The following is a 19,769-nucleotide window of genomic DNA, read 5'->3' on the forward strand; positions in this document are numbered from 1 at the left end:
CGACTGCTGCTGGTCTACTGCCCATTCCCATTCTCCCACTCCATCCCCACTCCCCACAGGCTGCAGGTCTCAGACTGATCATTCATCGTCCCAGATTTGAACTACCCCCTAACCCCATCTGACACAACAAATGTATGACTGCTGCTGGTCTTCTGCTCTGGCCCTTCTTCATACATGTCAGGAAAGGCTGCACAACCAAATGGATTTGCCCTGCAGTGATTTTTCTGCCTTAATAATATTCAACTGATACCACCATCACTAGTCGCATTTTCCAGAAACATATAACACAAACAGATAAATCATTTCTTTAAAAAGTCTATAAAAAGCAATGTTATGCCTCTGTTCCAGTTTGTTTAGCCTCATCCCGCCATCATGTGCTATAAAAGGCACAAACAGCTGCAGGGAGATGCAGTGAGGTTAGAGATAATCATGTGTATAAGAATTTAACACAAACAATCCCAGTGTCTTCTCAAATATTACTCTTGAGCACCAGGAAACACGCACACGTACAGAAAAAAACATAATATTCAATAATTTCCCTTGTGGGATCAATAAAGTATCTATCTATTGATTTAAGAGGCACGTGAAACCAACACATAACCACACACACTTAAACACGCAGAGCTAGCCGAAAGGCATAAAACAAATTAAACACCTATTTATGGTCTCTCAGCCACCAGGAGGCCCTAAAAACAAATTAGAAGGGCAAATTTCTTTTCAGCATTCCCTGCTAAATGTTTTGTGATACCATTGAATAAAATGAGCCTCATTTAGCCTTTTAGGCTTTGTTCTCGCAAAAAACTCACATTTATTTATGATGAGCGTAGATACATTTAATGTCCAGATGTGAGGAGCAAGATTTCCAGGACTTTCACTGTTTTAGATGATGCTTTTGGGGTTTAGGGGGTTTGTGTTTACACGTTGTTTTTTAAAATGAAACCCAAAATGAAGACCACACGATTCCAGGAAAAGCTCAAATTTCATCCCCCCCCAAAAAAAAAGCGCACACAGAACAAACTGTTCAGGTGGAAGCAATAAAACCCAATAATTGTGCTTGAAAGTGTGAAAGTGGGGGAAAAGACAAAGATAGGCAGCAAAACTACAAAAGGCACACAGAGAAAGTAAGAGAGGAAGCGACTAGAAGCGAGGCTTAATGGGGAGTAAGAACAGGAGCAGAAACTGCGCCAAAATCCAAAAACCACGACCATGACTTGAACATCTGTCAATAAGACTTCTTCTGCACAAGAAAGGCACATTTTAAGGTGCATCGTGCAAATCTCAGATTATAACAAAACGAAGTGAATGCACTTGATGATGTCTACAAACTTAAAGAGATTTTCTAAGAATAAGGTCACATTTTATAAATCTGTGTTAGAATAGTCAGGAGACCACACGAGCCTTCAAGCAATTCATGCTTGCTGTAATCATTCCTGCTGTTCTCGAGCATTAAAAGATCAGTTATTTCTAATGATGTTGGTGGTAAACAGTGTGTATAATTACAGCGCCCATTAACTCAGACCTGTGTCTGTGTTCCTACTGGCATCTAAAGATCTAATGTGGAAAAGTGACCATGTCAACCTCCGTCATATTCTGGTTAAAAACGTTTGCCTGACCTTGCACATTGCCAAATTAAGATTGTTTATTGGCTCTTTCTGGGCTATAGAGTTGATTAAATCTGGGAAAAGTGAAACCGCCATAATGCTGATTAGAGTTGGGAAATGTGACACTATGAAGTGCATCACAAACTGAAAGAGCTCCTGCGGGGAAACTCCTGCCAAGCGAGAGCTGTCATCACAACAGGACACGCTGGCCCAGTCGAAGTGTGAGGACAGGCTGCCGCCATAATAATACTTTATTACAATGTCTGTAATATAAAAAAGAATCACGTTATTTAACAGAACAGTTGATCCTCTGTATCCCTGCGCCACCAGGACTTTTATTGATGGAAAATTTACTTATTCTTCCAAACGACTGAGTGAAGATGATTTTTATGGGGTTTTTTTTTTTTTTCAGTAATAACAGACTCATCACCTTGGCCAGACTCCAACCAATGCGGGACAGCAAGGAGTGGCAATGATCCAGAGCAGGATCATTGTGTCTGTGTCTTTAAGCTCCAATGAAATCCATCAGGGGGAGCCAGGCTGCTGGATCATTGTGTCCGTGCGCTCATTACGTTGGAGGAACCTGTGCCGCGTTATCACGCTGGACGAGGTCTCGTTGTTTTAGACACAGGATGGTTTTGTCTGCGCTTGAAACGCATGGAGTAGAGTGAAAGACTTGAAAATCACCCGACAATGAGGTTCCGCTGGGCTCTTTGTGCCTCGTATTTTATTTTGCTGCCACTAACCGGTAAGAAAACCACTTGCGATGTTATTTCAGCGCGGCGTGTGGATATCTTTTTTTTTTCTCAGTGTTGACTTTATTGCTTTGTTGTGTTTTTTTTCTCCCAACTCTTTGAGTGGGTAGTTTCAGATATTCTTGCGTTTTATTGCTGTTATAGTGGTGGAATTTCTATGACGGCATCCTTAATGCTTTTCACCCTATGGTAATAATTCAAATTATTTATTTCTGTACTTTGTTCGTGCATTATTTTAGAGTCAGCGCTTCTTCGGGTCTTATTCCGTCTCCCACCTGTGCGACATGTGCTGCTGTCACCATTAAAGAGTCTTTTTTGCCTATATCTTAGAGTATAGACGTAAACAGCCGAGGAAAAACAGCGTGTATCTTTGCGCATGTTTAGCGCAACCTCCTGTCCGTTTACTGTTTTTCCGGATTGTTTCAAGTCAGTCATTTAGTGCTAAAGGTAAATGTAAAGCTCTTGCCAACCCGCCAGCTTAAGTCTACAAATCATTTGTATGCATAACTGTTTAGTGGTGCGCTGGAAATACCTTTGGCGGGCAACAAGTGTGTGTGTGTTTGTGTGTCCCTGTGTGTGCCTGAGTGTTTTGTTTGAAGAGAATTAATTATTTATTCTACCCAAACGAAGAGGATAAGGTTGAGCATCCTACCAGAACAGCAAAAGAAACAAAGAAGAAGAAAGAGGAGAAGAAGAAGAAGGGAAAAAAAGATACGCATCTTCTACCACAAAGCACCCGCAGCATCTTGACATCTAACAGCTCTGGATGTTAGGATCAAAGCTTCGTGTTTAGTCACATAACTGCCTCGGGTTTTGTTTGGTTTTTTTGTTTTTACTACTGAAACCGTTCGCTTGTTCAAATAGTTCAAATCACTGGTTGCCAAACTCATATTCTGAGAGATGCAGCATTAAAAACATGCCCTCACACCCCGCGCAAACACAGATGTGGATATTTTGGAAGGGAGGGGGGATTCACATCCTTCTCCTTTTTGCTTTCTGAGCTCTGCTTGAGCCTGGAGGCACAACAGTCACATGAAAATCCTGTTTTTGAAATGGCTCTTATCATGTGCAAATCTAAGTGGGGGAAAAGGAGAGAAAGAAAGTGGGAGGAAGACTGGTGGAGCTTAAACTAAAATGTCAGCTGGGTTTACTCATCTTAAGGGAATAGGTTTAGGGACCTTGATGCATGATTACTCAGCGGCTGTATAACTCATAATTATTGATTCTCCAATTGAGCTGTCGTGGTTAGATAGCACTCTCTCTTCAGGGAGTCTCTGTCAATCATGCCATCCTGTTTAACCACCACACTGGGCACTCTGATCTTAAACGATCAATCAACAGAAAAATAACAGCAATTATTTTGATATTTTCAGTCCTAGTCAAGCCAGGATACTGTGCTGCTTTCTTACAGCATTTCAGCTATGAGGAATTGTTTGCTTTTTAGTCTCATGTGGTAGTATTTTTAGATCTCTGGAGTGGCAGTCTGCTAACACAACAAACAGAAAATGCTGTTTTTTGTTACAACATGTACTTCAGGATTTCTGACTCCTGGTAGCTATTTTCACAATTTTCTGACCCTTTAGAAACCAAGCTACGAATGGAATAATCAGAAAAATAAAATCTACATCAGCTTTAATCTGTACACCTGCTCACCTGCTTGTTAATGCAGATACCTAATTAAGTAATCACTTGGCAGCAGCTCACTGCATTTTGCCGTGTAGCAGCGATCGAGACAATCTACTTAATTTGAAACAGAGTATGAGAATGGGGAAGGACAGCGGTGTAAGTGATTTGGACCTGGCGTGGTTGTTGGTGCCAGGCGGTCTGGTCTGAGTGTTTCAGAAACTGCTGATCTACTGGAATTTTCTCTGCGAAAGCCTTGTTGATGCCAGAGGTCAGATGAGAATGGCCAGACTGCTTTGAGCTAAGGGAACAGTAAGTCACATAACTGTTTGTTAGAACTCTTGTATGCAGAAGATCGTCTCCGATTGCATAAGATATTAAACCTTGAAGCAGAGGGACTACAGCAGAAGACCACGCCGGGTGCCATTGCTGTCAGCTAAGAACAGGAAACTGTGGCTACAATCCACAGGCTAATTAAACTTGACATTAGAAGATTGGTAAAATGTTGTTGGGTCCGATCAGTATAAATGTCTGCAGCAAAATTCAGATTGCAGAATTTTACATAAAACAGCATGAATGCATACATCCATCCCGCCTTGTATCAATAGTTATGACAGCAGTGCACCCGTCTTCTAATTGCTGCTCCTATAAAGCTAAAGCAATCTCAAACTGTTCACTGTTCACTGTACTTAAATGTCCTCCATAGTCACCAGATAGCAATCCAATAGAGCACCTTTGGGATTTGGTGGAACAGCAAATTTATACCATGCATGTGTAGCTGACAAATCTGTGATGCTATCATTTCAACATGGACCAGAATCTCTGAGGAACGCTTCCAGCGCCTTGCTGAATCTGTACCAAAAGCAATGAAAGCAGTTTTAAATGAGGCTATATGTTGAAAAAATGTTTCGATTAAGAACAACATCTCCGCTATGTCTTCACTGGGTTTTTTTCTTCAGAGGTTGTATTTAATTATATTATTATTATATTAATACACCAGAAAGCAGCAGCATTTCTTTCCCTTCTGGTGTGGATTTTTATCCAAGCCGAACCCATTCAAAATTAGCAACAGGTCCAACATCCATCATCCTTAATGTTCTTCCTCTCTACCAGTGTGGTCAGAGCCACTCATCTCCCCCGGTGGGCCTCACATCGTAGTTCCCAAGAAGGGGAAGCTAGAGCTGCGCTGCTATGACAATGCCACAACGTCTGGCGCCCCGCCCAGGTTAAGGTGGTACAGGGACAAGTCTCGCAAGCTGGATGGAGAGGTGCAGGAGGGCAACGTGGCTTTCGTCAGGCTATCAGCCGCCCAGCTTAACCACATGGGTCGCTATATATGTGTGAATAACATCACACTGGAGCAGAGCTCTATCTACGTATACGTGAAAGGTGGGTGTTTAACGGGGGGGGATTTGGATGTTTGTCTTCACAACATTAATCCAAATCTTTACCTGTCTGTCATCTCCCTAGACCCCTACAATGCTTTCCTGCACATCATGATAAACATCAAACTGGTGCGAGAAGGCGATAGCTGCACCATTCCCTGCCTTGTTACTGACCCCGAGGTCACCCACCTGGGTTTGGAGACCTGTGATGGACGACCTCTGCCCTCTGGTATGAGTTATAAGAGTGACCTTCAGGAAGGCATCACCATCAACAACATTCAGAAGGAATACGATGGCTGCTACGTATGTGTGGGACTTCTTCACGGAGTCAAAGTGATGTCAAGTAAATACAATCTGGAAGTACGACTCGGTAAGTAAAAGTCAAAAAGCGATATGTATTATTTGTGTTTCCTGAAATTACCATTCATGTTAATGAGAGATTAGTCACTTTTGTCCAGAGTAATTAATTACTGGTGATATATTCCCTTCAGTGTACATATATAGAAAATATAAGGCCTTGTTACAGAACAGAGCAGGCATCAGTGACAACAGGCAGGAGCCTAATTAAGTCAGACACAGCTTGAACAAGAGGACTGAGGAAGGAAGTGGGATTCAGAGCAGCTGGAAGATGTCCAGCAGCTGCCTGATGTATGGAAGAGTACCAGCTGAGCCATCAGCTGATGTGGGCTGGCACTCAGATGTTGTTGTTATCACCTAATCTATCCGGATTGTGATCGGAGCTTGATTTTTGCAGCGTGACTAAATGAACACCATGTTTAAGTTGTTTCATGGGTGTTAATGAAGCTAAATGTGGAGGAAGAAAACAATGGGTTTACTGCCACATTCATATTTCTCTTCATACCTGAAATACAAAAACATCCATCTATGAGCAGCTGCTGAGAGCACAGAAGCATCTTTAGAGGAACTGTTTGAATTAGGAAAAGGGAAAACTGCAAAGTCACTAGCAGGCGAGGCGATGGTGAAATGGAAAAACGTCCATACTTTACCCGTAATTAGTAATTGGAAGTTAAAACCACAGCATTTGCTTTCACTGATGCCTCTAAAAGCATAATGGCATGTCATTAGTTCTGCAGGAATTTGGTTTGATGCAAAATGAAGGATTTTAATTTATGAAATTCATAGCTGCCTAGACTTTGGCAGCTATTGACATTTTGCTCAATATCACCAATAAGCAAAATTGTAGCATCGTAAAAAGCCAAAGCATGAGCAGATGCAATATGCATTCATCCTATGGGAAATCCATCCAGTCTTGGTTAAGACTGGAACATGATAGCGGACCAACACTGGCAAATGCAGAGCAGCTAGCATGGCTAATAATAGACAGTCCAAAAGCCTTCTGTTCACTTTCTTTTTTAGCCACAAAGAGATATTACATTTTTACGAGCTACGTGCATCTTAATAAAATAAAATCAATCATAGATACAATTTAAGTTTGTGCTTCTGTCCTCTGCATTACATCAGCACTCTTTATGCGGACCAGCTGAGGGGCAGTACGGCATGGTGTCCTTTTGAATGATGGGAAGAGGGAGAAAGCGAGAAGTACGTTGAGGAAGGGAGGAGCCGAGGGATTTGATTCCCCCAGTGAACAAAGCTCTGTAACAGAGCATGAAGGCTGCGTTTGGGTTAAATAGAATTAGTCCAGCACAAACACAGCAACCGAAGCGGCGTCTGCAGGCATTTAATGCTGGAAATTAATCGTCCTGCCTACATGGGGACAAGTGTCTGCATTTGGTCATGCTGCTCACGTCAGTATAAAGCTGCACAGTACAAACCGCATTGGGGTATTTTATTATGGCGTTTAAATTTACTTATTTTTATTACATTTTAGCACAAAACCACCACATTTTTTGTTTCAGGTCAGATGAAAAGCCGCCGTTTGGGATTCATGATTTCAGATCATACCAGTCCAGAGTTATTGCAGTGCAGCAGAATGATTTCAGGCTCACATATATCGTGCTGTTAGAAGTGTCTGTGTGACAATGCACAGGTGAAAAAAATGATATGATGCTGGTTTAGATGAACTCACAAATACAGCAGTTTGCTACAGTTGCTTTTTGAATCCCTTGATTCAGTGCCAGAGTTACGCCCAGTGATCACGCTGTCCCAGAAAGACAAAGTCATCTTGAGGACAGGAGAGCAGTTCGAGCTTACCTGCAGCTCCTCCAATGTCAACGCAGACGTCATTCTCAAGTGGGACTTCCCGTCAACAGCGGTGAGAATGATTCAGGGATTTATTTGCAGTTCTTTGTCAGGGATGTTTGGCTGCCTACTTGTCAAACAGTTTGCAACGTCCTTTAGAAATGATTTCATTTTGCACAAAGCTAACATGGAGAAAAGTGAGCTCATATCCCAAGTAATGCTTTAGAGACTTTTTCGTTCAAGAAACATGTTTCCAAAAGATTTGTGATGCTGTTTAACATGTAAACAAAAAGCAGAACTATATTTTCTGTGAAGAATTATACCCAATATTTTAATATAAGTTTGAAAAAAGACAAAAAAAAAAAAAGGAGAGAAATTCGTAAAAGTTTTGGAAACAGGTCGTAACTTCGCCTACTTTCAAGGTGCACGGTGAAGGGCAAACATGTGAAGAGGCTGATGGTCCAGCAACATTTGAAGCATGAAGAGCAACTTTCTGGTTCTGCCAGCATATTTCAGCAGCCTGTTCCCGTCATCACTGACAAAGGGTATAGGCTGAAGTAACAAAGTTGCTCTTCATACTGCAAGTGTTGCTGGAGGTTTGACCTTTGACGTGCAGAGGAGTGTCCAGAGGGGGGGCTGGGGTGGCAGCTTGTGAATAGCAAATAGTTACATTGTGCTTTTTATTCATATTTGGCACAAATTCCACACTTTGTATATGGTTGTTACTTACAATTTGTTAGTTACCAGTATAGACATTTTATATACTAGTATGTGCCACTGCTACAGTATTGTTTGATCTGTGATTTTAACCCATTGTTAGGTGGTTGCTAGGCAACATGATGGCATCATGATGTGCTAAATGCAAAATTGAGCCTTTGTGGATATAAATGAGATGCTACTGTCATTAAATTAAAATGATACTATTATTTGAAGTGTTCCAGGCGCATAAATGTTACAAATAGGTCATTTTAACTCCTTGGTAGGTGATGTCATAACATCTGATCTAGATAAGAAACTTAAGAAGGCTAAGACGTCACTGTGTACTGAGCTTGGTCGCTCAACTTTTGATCATAGGGAGGAGGTGCTGACAGCCAGACTTTGTGTGTTACAGTAAGACTACAGTTGCTGGATTATGTAGAAAACAACAGATCTGTGTCATGTTACACCTGTAAAGCATGCTTCTTTGCCTCCTCTTTGCCACTTTGCAGCATCCTTTTGAAACACAAACCTCACACATCCTGTCCGGGGGTTTGGGTTACGAGCGTTCAACCTCACTCTTGATCCCAGCTGTTAACCAATCAGACTCAGGGACTTACCGTTGCCATGCTCACAACGAAAGAGGCCGCAGTGACGAAGCGATGGAGCTCAAAGTTTACGGTAAGAATTGGGGGCTTTGTATTTATAGTCAAAAATATATTTTCAAGTTGCCCCAGTAATGTTATAGTTATTTCTGAGGCCACACATACCTGGATGTGTGCGGAATAAGAGGTCTACATAGAGGTGTCATGTTATCAACCTTTTTGTTCATAAAACATATTAAACTTACACATTTCTGCTCTTCAGATCAGGGGTTCATTAAAATGTTAGTAAGTCAAAGTCCAGTCCAGGAAGAGGTTAAAGAGGGAGAGAGCCTGAGCCTAAAAGTTGAATTCGATGCCTATCCTGCACCAAGCTTCATGTCCTGGTCTTACAATGGGAAGATTCTCCACAACACCACAGAGCACGTCATCACTCTCCACCGAAACAAATACAGGTACAGTTAGTTAAAAGTGAGTACTTCAAATAACCAGTACGCTAGTTTGTCACTGTGGGTTAAAGGATTTTACAAATACACTTGTTCTATCAGATACAGCAGCAAGCTGAGACTAGTGAGGGTTCTTGGCTCCGAGGGCGGGATCTACAACTTCTCAGCCAGTCACAAAGACGCATCTGTCGATCACTCGTTTCATGTGTATGTCAACAGTAAGTAGCTCTCACATTTGTTCCTTTGGGTTGTATATTTAGAACACAGTTAGTAGCTGAAAGCTGAAATAACAATCTGTGCAGAAGAGTAGCTAGATAAATCAGAGTTTTACAAACTTTTTGCCTGCATTGATTTTAGTTAAAGGAAACCTCATTTTGATCAGCTGGTACTTTTCTGTAGTAATACCACAGGTAGCCAGTATACTGGGAGTCAACAGGAGATGCTTTGTACATGTGCTGTATGCTTCATATACGACTTTCTTTTTTCTCCGTAAGGTAAGCCTGTCATTACAGCTCAGGAAGGGCCTGTTGATGGACAAGTGCGGTGCATTGCTGCAGGATACCCCGTCCCTAAGATCAGCTGGTACTTCTGTGAGCTGCCGCGCACAAGGTATCCCGAAAACGCAGCTTATATCAAGATCTTACAAAAGAGGATTAGGCCCACTGAAATTAAAATCATAATTCTGAAGAAATGATCATGAAACAGGAAATCAGTTTGCCTTTGAAATTTGATTTATTAGTAACATATTATTAAGTAAATATCTAACCAAGCCTTCAAGTACATTGTGCTTTATTAATAAGCACTAAAACTTTATGCCTTTTAATGAAAGTTTTAAAGCTTTTCCTATCCTAACAAACCATATGCACACTATATTTCACATATTTCCGTTCTCAGGTTAGCGACTAAGATACAAATAGTGATTTGGCCCCACTGACGAGAAGCAGCTGTATTAAAGGTCCACATGAAGATATGTATATGTAAATTTAAAAAAAAGAAAGAAAAGAAAACAACAACAATTGGCTACAAATATAAATGGCTAGGTTTTAGGATCGTAGGAACAGAAAGGATAATTTTATTCCATTAGAACAGAAGTAATGGAGACGATTGCTAGAAGGAGCTGCAGAAACAGCACCAGGTTTCCACTGGGTGATCTACATCAGCAGCACCACCTCTGATGTGTTTGTTGGCTGGTTCATCTGTAACTCAGATGCAGAACTGTGCTCTAGTTTCACAGCTATTAGACTTAAAATTGCTTTAATTTTTCCATCTTTTTAAATTTGTTTTAGACAATTTAGCAATTGATGGAAAAGCTTTTAACGCACTTACAGTAAGGAGCTGTAAGTTTAGTATGTCTTATTTTTCCTAACTCTCGTACTGGAGTGGATCCAAAGGCACTGAATCAATAAATTGATTTGTAAAGGCTGAAACCTGCTCTTGCACGGAGTGATCGTAAGCAACCTTAATGTCTCAACAGGTGCTCACAATTGCCCAATGCCACCCAGTGGGAGACCTCAGAGGTCACTGTCCTTTCAGAGTCAACCTTTGGTAGGAGTCAAGTGGAAAGCCGACTGAATGTCAGCAAAGAGTTCACTCAGTACCACACCCTGGAGTGTGTCGCTTCTACAGAGGAGGCAGAGGCCTACACCCTGTTCTCCATCAGTGGTAAGACACTGTACGGACCGCAAATAGAGCTGCAAGGAGAGTAACACAGGTGAAGCGTCAGTGTCTGCGTGGTGGGGATTTGTCTTATATAGCGCGCCACAAATACGTTGTGCACGAATTCAAAAAGACACACAAACCCATTGACCCTTTGTCTGCACAGGCCAGGTGTGTGGTTACTGGGTACAGATTGAATGAGATTAGTGTATGCTGACTATGCAAGCTGGGATTATATGGCGCAGACTCACTAATCCTTGTCACACAAACAAACACCACTGCTGCAGCTGTCTGTTTTAACGGTAGAGGATGTCACTCCGTGTGTGTGTGTGTGTGTGTGTGTGTGTGTGTCAGTCAAAACTTGGCTACTTCAATGCTCCATGAGATCTCTCACTCTGGGTTTGTTGGTGTTCATTCTCAGAGCGTGTGGTCCCCCATAAACTCTTCACGCCTCTTCTAACCGGCATGGTGGCTACTGGGGTCTTACTCAGCCTCGTGTTAGTGGTGCTGCTTTATAAGTACTTGCAGGTAAGGAAAAAGGAAGTAAACTGTGCATGCCTTATGATTATTGTGATTTTAAGTAGGGTCACAGATTTGACGTAAATCACAAAACTCTTTGGCCATCAGCCCCTTTCAAACCCATGAATCAGTTTCAAAGATTATAAACATCAATCTCAAATCAGGATCATCAAGCAGCATTGACATACACTTTGCATCCCAGGAAAGTAAATGGCTTCGGGAGTTTCTGGCAAAGGGCCCATTCTCATTTACTAATGACTCATGCCTCCATCGTGTTTAGAGTACGTTAAAGTTAGAAGCATCTTTCTTTCGTTCTGCATTTGGCAGTGATGTTTTGCACGCAAGAGTGACGGTAAATTCTTTTAATCAACATGAATGTGTCCTAATGAATTTCAGTTGAATCAGTCAACCATTTAAAGTGCAGACATGCTGTAGTTAAAGGATTTTTGACACTGCGATCACGCCTCCAGCCATTAATTTGCCCCCCTGAGCATGCTGTGCTTATTGCTCTCAGATGAGTCAGACTCCTTGAGAAGTAGCTCACGCATCTGCAGTGGGATCGTCAGGGGGAAAGTCTAGACTCGGGCTGACAACTAAAGTGCATCTTTGTAAAAGAGCAACGTGAAAGGGAATATGAGCTATACAGTCGAACACAACAAACAGTCCCGGGAAGCTGATCTGACGTCACTTTTTCTCTCCCCTCCAAACTTTAACAGAAACCAAAGTTCCAGATTCAGTGGAAGGTCATCGAGACTGTCCATGGAAACAACCATATATATATTGACCCCACCCAGCTGCCATATGAATCCAAATGGGAGTTCCCCAGGCAGAAACTGCGCTTTGGTAGGACAGTGTGTGTAAGAGTGCAAATGTACAGCGACTGTTATCATTTTTAGAGCATGAATGAAGTGTTAAAGTTTGTTTTTTGTGTTTATTTGAAGGTAAGACCCTGGGCTCTGGGGCGTTTGGAAAGGTAGTGAGGGCCACGGCATACGGATTGTGTTCTGCAGACGCTGTGACAACCGTCGCTGTTAAGATGCTGAAACGTAAGTCTATATTTTCCCCATCACTGTCTCTGTGTTGTAACAATATTATATAAAGTGGTACAAAGTACTCAGTACTGTACTTAAAGAGTGAAAACACCAAAATTCAAAGTGTTTGACTGCAATCCCATGTTTAAAATTGAATGAAAAATGATGAAAAATAAATCTAACCTGGATGTGACAGAAATTGCAGTTCCTTAAGTGGCTCCGAAAGCAAGTCAGTGCACACAGACTCTGTGTTAATGAATACAGTGGGGCCTTTTGTTTTTTATTTTTAATAACTCATTTTGATACTTGCAAGAAGTAAAGTTAGTTATATGGAAGCTGCCTGCTCGTCCTAACCTTCGCTAATTAAAATCAGTAAACTAGATCGCTCATTTTTGGTCTTTTGGAGCATTTTAAAGGAATTACATGACAAATATTACGGCTTGCTGCTTGGTACAGCTTGTATAAGAAGACTGTGGCTCTGTTTTTACTCCACACTAATTAGGAGGCATGTGTGTCCGAGCTACTCACCCCTACAGTCTATGGGGCCTGCTTGCTGACAGAGCTTGCTTGGGTTAGCTGATAACTTAGCACTCCAACCAATTGTCCAAATATTCTGACTCGAAAAAAACAAACACTCAAACAATAACAACAACATAAACAAGTTTCAGAGTAGAGACGAATATGAAGCTGTTTTTTCTCTTTTTACAATTCTTTTAATCCCCCACATTTATGTTAGATTGGAAAACACTGGGCTGAAAACCAAATAACTGTTACACCGCCACTAGTGTCACTACTGGTACTGTTTCTTCTGTATTTCTGATTGCCGTTAGGCTTTTAAATATGAGAATACGCCAGTCACAAAGGAATACTTTCACTTTACAGCCTTTGATTTTGTGCTTATACGTCTTCCACTTTAATGTTGTGATGATGTCATCTCAGCCAACGCTCACTCCACGGAGAAGGAGGCGCTGATGTCTGAGCTGAAGGTTCTCATTTACCTTGGAAACCACGTTAACATCGTTAACCTGCTGGGAGCCTGCACCGTCGGAGGTGAGAGGAGTCACTACGAGCACAATTAGTTCACTCAGAATCAGATTTGCATGTGAGATATTTTTGGATTGGTTTTGTCGTGTCGGGGGCACATAAACCTTACGCATCTGCACTCTTGTTTTATTGTTGACTGTCATGATTAATGATTATGAATATTGTCTGGGAGACACATTTGCCATATCCTCATGTGGTGACTCACTGCTGTACCCGGCCATTATCAGCATCTGCCTTCGATATGAAGACGTGATTCATTTTACCTTGCCACAAATCTGCTGTGTGTGTGTTCAATATTATTTAGCTGTCTAGACCTCAGTATTGATTATAATTTAGTTTGGGGGGGTTTTCCACAGATGTATGCATAAGCACTTATTGTGAGAGAAACAGGGAATAGTGACATTGTTTCCTCTGTTTAAACATGATCAGCTTTTAAACACCCTTGTTGTCAAGCCTCATCACTGTGTCAGAACTGCTTGCCGTTTCTTCTCATTTTCATTGTGCTGTCATGGTTTAAAAATCAGTGACTGATGGTTGTCGTTTTTGTATTGTTTTGGTTTTTGTCCCTGTATTCTGCCAGGACCAATTTTGGTAATCACAGAGTACTGTTGCTATGGGGACCTCCTCAACTTCCTCAGAAGGAAAAGAGAGTCCTTCCTAAACTCCAGAGCTGGGGATGGTTACTACCACAATGTCTCGAACCCAACAGAGTCCACAAGGTGCGTATTTGCAGGAATGATTCATGGCGATGACAGCTGAAAGTGGCTAGTTTCTCTACTTACGTGTTTGTATCTGTGTGTATTTCTTTAGCAGTGAGGCTACTGGTGCAGGATATATGCCCATGCGTCCCTCTGAGAAAGAAAGGTCCTCTGAGTCAGGTACAACGTCGCTCTCTCTTTACATTTCTAATTACAATACACTGCATAACCAATAGCATGCCTCCACAAAGGATGAAAATTCCCTACAAATGAATCAAAACTGGAATTCTCGCATATAACTGAAGTGCATTGTGTGCCTAGATGACATAGATGAGCTGTCCTTGGATGCTGAAGATCTCCTCAGCTTTTCCTACCAGGTGGCCAAAGGAATGGAGTACATTACTTCCAGGAATGTAAGGCTTTTACAGACTGTTAATAAACAGTATATAGACTCGTCATGGGAGAGATTTAAAAGTGCTGTTCCTAGTTCATAAATCATGGCATGGCTCAGGGCCAATATTCGTGCAGAACTTTTTCTTTCAGCTAATGGCATCATTATAGTAGGAAACCACGGCATTGCTGCATTTCAAACGTATACTGCACACAAGCAGATTAAACAATTAGGCGTCTCTATTTAATGCTGTCAATTCAGCAATGAAAAAAATGCCAAATGTAACGATGAAGTTACAGAGAATTTGTTCAGTTATCACATAACTGTGCATCTTCCCCCAGGCTGTGTGGAGCATTTTAGCCATTAAGGCACTGCTTTGTTTTATGCCATATTTAGATTCAACGCAGATTCAAGTCGACTAGGCGTATAAATCAAGTCGAGATAATGTCACATATCTGGATTGCATCTCAGGACCAGTGTTGTCTTTACAAACTTCTGTATTTGCTGACACACCCATACAACCATAAAACACTCAAGCTGCAAGCTGCACAATCCAAACATTGATGTTTTGCACACTGCATTAGTGCTTGCTGATTTACAGCATTTCTCACAGCGACTTTCAAACAATCAGGTAGAAGCAGAACTCTTACATGCGCTACCTTGTCAATGCTAGTTACCAAAAACAACGAAGTGCACTTGGTAGTTGTAGGACTACACAAACGTAGACGCAGCAGAAATTAAATCCTACAAGAGTGATCCGGTGGACAGGAACATGACTCCAAATGAAAGGAAATTAAATGAATTAAAGTTTGAAGAAGCTCCACCTTAGTTACACACAAACTGTCAGCCTTAAACCGCTTCAATTGCTCAGACTGTACTTTTATTTATTTATTTAATTTATACATAGTTTGTTGGCTTATTTCTACTAATTTATCCATTTGGATTGCATTCCCTACCATATTTTTTCATGATTTCAGTAGAAACATGGCTTCTGTGCCCAGGTTACCTGAACAGTTAAAAGAAAATATGACATGAATTACAAAAAAGTCCAAAAAAGTTGGGCACCGTTTTGCCCCCAGTACCATCAGAGGCTTTTGAATTGAGTGCTGGATGATTCCTCTCTTCTTTAGTCCACAGGACTTGGCGTCCAAGTTTTCCAAAGAGAATTTCAAATTTCGATTCATCTGCCCTCAGATCAGTTTCCCCCTTTGCTTCAGTCCACTTTAAACGAGCTTTGGCCCAGAGAAGACAGCAGGGTCTCTGTATCATGTGCATGATAGAGCTTTAACCTGTATTTGTGGAGTGCACGGTGAACTGTGTTCACAGTGCTCACGAGCCCATGGAGGGATTTCCATTACAGGATCATGCCTGTTTTAAATGTAGTGCTCCCTGAGTTTCATTTGATTTTCAGCCTTGTCCAGTGCGCATACAGATTTCTCCACATTCTGTGGAATTGAAGACCATTACTCTGAAATTGTTCCACAGTTTGCAGATTCATTTTTTTGCCGATTGGTGAACCACTCCCCATCTTTACTTCATGTTACTGATCTGTTGCAATCAAATTCGAAATGAGCTAGATTTTTCTTAAATGCATTTTCTTTGTTTAAACGTTTGATGTTTTTCCTATATTGTGTTGTCATTCAAATATGGACTCAAGAGATTTGCAAATGCATGCATTTTGTTTTTACATAGCAGCCCAGCTTTTTTAAAATTATGATCATAATAACACAATTCCCCTTTTGTTGTGTAAAGAAACTGTGCTCAAACACAGCTTTAACGGTGTCTTTCGCCACAGCTGATTCGTTTCTCACAGACACAAACTGGTGGCAGGCCAACAGAGAGCCCAAGCTGGTGACACTTTCTCTTTGTAACATAAAGATGAAAAAAAGTGTTTTACTTCCCTCTACGATGCAATCTTAAAACCGTTTTATTAACCAGTTAAACTCTTAAATAAGACAAAATTAACTGTTTAGAATGATCGTGTAAAACGTGGCACCCGTTTACCCACACATGCTTTCTTGAATTTTGTTTGGTCATATTGAGTCATTGTTTCTCCTTCTTCTACTTCTTCTTCTTTTGTAAACACGTCAGTTCGCCTTTTGTGTTTGCCACAAGCTTTACCGGCCTCGCCTCCTTTGTAAGCGTGCCCTGTCATTCACTGCAGAAACCGGTTGCTGTGTCAATGCTCATCGCTGTGTTTGTTTCTGCTGCTGCGTTTGTGTGCGCAGTGCATCCACAGGGATCTTGCAGCTAGAAACATTCTGCTGACTCACGGCAGGGTGGCGAAGATCTGCGACTTTGGCTTGGCACGAGACATCACCACCGATGCCAGCTATGTGCTCCGTGGAAACGTGAGTCTGTCTTTCCGTCTGTCAGTCTTTCGCTCCCTCCTCCTTTGTTCTTTGTTCCCGCTCCGTCTCCGCAAATCAAGACAGGAAAACTCCCACGCTCGCTTCTCTTTACTGAGTCTGAACTGCTCTATGAAACAATACATGTAGAATTTTTGTGAAGAAAGTTGGACAGCAAGCTAAAAAGGAAAAGATGAAAAGTTTGCAGTTACACTGGCCAAACAAGAAGAAAGTTCTGTTCATTTTGTACACGAAGGCATTATTTATTGAATTGTATTTTATAAAACTTTCATATAACTTTTTTCCCACTGAAAATTTAGATTCTTTTTGATGGGCTATATTATATTCTTATAAATGAGGACACGAGTTCATGGCTCTCTCCCTCCTTCAGGCTCGTCTGCCGGTCAAGTGGATGTCACCTGAGAGTATTTTTGACTGCGTCTACACGATTGAGAGTGACGTGTGGTCCTACGGCATCCTGCTCTGGGAAATATTCTCCCTCGGTAACATTTCCATTTTATGCTTTACTTTCCTTTTACTGTTTCAAATCATCATTGTCATCCATTTGACTGGGGGCTTTAGTACAGGCTTATTAATGCTCACAAGCAGCAACATAGCTTAGGGCACGCACGCAAAGTGGTATTGATTGAGAAGCCAACAGTACCGTGCAAATCAATATTTTTTTCCTTTAAAAATGATGTAAAGTTGTTGTTGCAGGTAACAGCCCGTACCCTGGGATGCAGGTGGGATCTGCATTTTATAGGATGATTCAGGAAGGCCACAGGATGAGCAGGCCTGAGTATGCCCCCGCTGAGATGTAAGTGCATGCTTGTGAGAATGAGTCTGTTTCATATACTGCCATCACAAAGGTTGCAGGAAGTCGTGTGTTTTTTTTTTTTTACTATCAGGTGATAAACAGATTATTTTTTCAATTAATAAAATATGTGTTTTAGGCCTTGGTCAAGCACTTACTTCATCCCAACCTTTTTCTTTGATGATATAAGCAGGGCAGAACCAACAACACCAACAGTGTAGAAGCTAAAAGCAGAGAACTGTTTTATTCAAAACAAATTATCACTCTGTTTTGTGGTGATCAATTAATAATTCTTTGTTTTTATTTATAACCTGGACTTCTTTTATTATAATTTTACATGATCAGTTATTTAAATCAATTATTTGGATCTAATTTATATGTTGTTTTCCATCAGTGGGTACTTGAACTAAATCAGCAGCAGTTAAGGTGTAAAAGCCAAATATGTTATTATTTGTTCGATGCTGCCTTATATCCATGACTAAAGTCATTTTCTACAACGTGACTGATGTAATATGAGCTGTTACAGGCTATGAACCTGTCAGCCTGTAGTTTAGATGTATAATTATTAGCTAGATTGTTTTTGTGTTCTGGCTGTTTCTCTGTATCCCAGACATATAAACTAATGCCAGTGTGACCTGCGGTGTAGGTATGACATGATGCTGTCCTGCTGGAACCACGATCCTCTGAAAAGGCCTTCCTTCAAAAAGCTGGTGGAGAAAACAGAGCTGCTGCTGTCAGAAAATACCAAGAATGTGAGTGCAAGAACGACTCTTAGTCTTACTTTTGTAATCTGTCTTTTTTGTTTTTCACTCATTTCCCTACATTTTGTCTCCAAAGCACAAAAATTATGTTATATATTTTTTTTCTTTTTTTCTTTCTTTCTTTCGTAAAACACAAGTCTGTGTTACTCCTCAGGTGTACCTGACCCTGAGTAATGCTTCAGGTCCTCCAGAGCAGCAGAGGGCGCCATCACGGAGACTGAGCTCAGTCTGCAGCACAACAGCCCCCAACCAACCTTTACTGCAGAACACAGCTGACGTCTTCCTGGACTATGTCTGACACACCAATTGGACACATACATAAATCCCCACCTTCCTGACCTTCCTCACCTCATACCACACAAACTACACTCCACTCTACTACAACTAACAGCTGATCATTTTAAACAAACTCTCAAATGCTGGCCTTCCTGCATCTTCCATACACACACACACTCACACATACAGAAACACACACACATATAGATATTGTACATATTGAGGGCTGCACTTGGCTCTCAGCCTCTATCTACTCTTGCCCTTGCAATATTGATCTCCATGGTAGGTATTTCAGGTGCACGTCTAAATAAAGCAGACCTCAGCACTAACCGGCCATCAGATACATCACCCATCAGCAGTGGGAAGAGTCTTGGCTCACATTCAGCCTTAGATTACATCTTAAGATGCTTTGGAGAAAACAAAAGGCTGCCAGTACATGTACATACCTGCACAGGGGAGATGATAGTGAACTGATAAATAAATAAACAGAGTTGATGCTGTGACTAGAGGACCTCTTTGTATCGGACTTGTCTGCCATTTCATAGAAATATTTTTGACATTTTGGGACTTTCTTGTTGAGAGATAGATGAGAAGAATTATACCATCCTCGTGTCGCCGCATGCAAATGAGGAAGTAAAGCTTAAAAACTGTAGTTTCTAGTTTAGGAGACACAATACACAGGTAATCAGCTTGTCTGGCTTGGTCCAATGGTAACAAAATCTGCACACCAGCATTTCTAAAGCTTGGACACTTGTGCAGTTGCTAAACATTGAGTAAAAGATATGTAAGATAGTAGAATAGCCCCTGAGCTGCATGCCTGTGGTAGTTTTGCCTTTTTAGAGTGTACAGCTTTGAGTTGTGCTTACGTAACTGTCACCATACTGCTGTTGTAGGTGTTGAATGGTGTGGTTCATACAAAATTATCAGTCTGTGCAGTCTTTAACTCGTCTCCATATGTTCTTT

General features: G+C 41.2%; 1 protein-coding gene across 3 annotated transcripts; it reads left to right on the forward strand.

Annotated features, from left to right (window-relative positions):
• Window positions 1-2,044: 2,044 nt before the first annotated feature.
• Window positions 2,045-19,071, forward strand: kitb (KIT proto-oncogene, receptor tyrosine kinase b). Of its 3 annotated transcripts, none has more exons than XM_042228421.1 (21): window positions 2,045-2,349; window positions 5,093-5,368; window positions 5,450-5,734; window positions 7,458-7,597; window positions 8,733-8,901; window positions 9,088-9,277; window positions 9,371-9,486; window positions 9,763-9,877; window positions 10,743-10,930; window positions 11,346-11,452; window positions 12,160-12,286; window positions 12,385-12,489; window positions 13,414-13,524; window positions 14,099-14,237; window positions 14,329-14,396; window positions 14,538-14,629; window positions 16,836-16,958; window positions 17,347-17,458; window positions 17,673-17,772; window positions 18,416-18,521; window positions 18,668-18,799. In XM_042228421.1, exons 1-21 carry the CDS (start codon window positions 2,295-2,297, stop codon window positions 18,692-18,694), a joined length of 2,751 nt encoding a protein of 916 aa, XP_042084355.1. In that variant the 5' UTR covers window positions 2,045-2,294; the 3' UTR covers window positions 18,695-18,799. The 3 variants fall into 3 exon arrangements, with proteins under 3 accessions (XP_042084355.1, XP_005941952.1, XP_005941953.1); XM_005941890.2 differs by having other exon boundaries at window positions 2,047-2,349; window positions 18,685-19,071; XM_005941891.2 differs by having other exon boundaries at window positions 2,047-2,349; window positions 14,332-14,396; window positions 18,685-19,071.
• Window positions 19,072-19,769: the final 698 nt, after the last annotated feature.

This window comes from Haplochromis burtoni, unplaced genomic scaffold (genome assembly GCF_018398535.1).
Source record: "Haplochromis burtoni strain Fernald_Lab_line unplaced genomic scaffold, NCSU_Asbu1 Contig_323, whole genome shotgun sequence".
In the NCBI taxonomy this organism is placed as follows: domain Eukaryota; kingdom Metazoa; phylum Chordata; class Actinopteri; order Cichliformes; family Cichlidae; genus Haplochromis; species Haplochromis burtoni.

Excerpts from the sequence above, each read along its gene's own strand:
- kitb (XM_005941890.2), top strand. The coding sequence starts at position 2,295 with ATGAGGTTCCGCTGGGCTCTTTGTGCCTCGTATTTTATTTTGCTGCCA. Across the intron at positions 10,931-11,345 it reads CACCCTGTTCTCCATCAGTG|AGCGTGTGGTCCCCCATAAA; the intron begins GTAAGACACTGT and ends GTTCATTCTCAG. Across the intron at positions 14,630-16,835 it reads AGTACATTACTTCCAGGAAT|TGCATCCACAGGGATCTTGC; the intron begins GTAAGGCTTTTA and ends TTGTGTGCGCAG.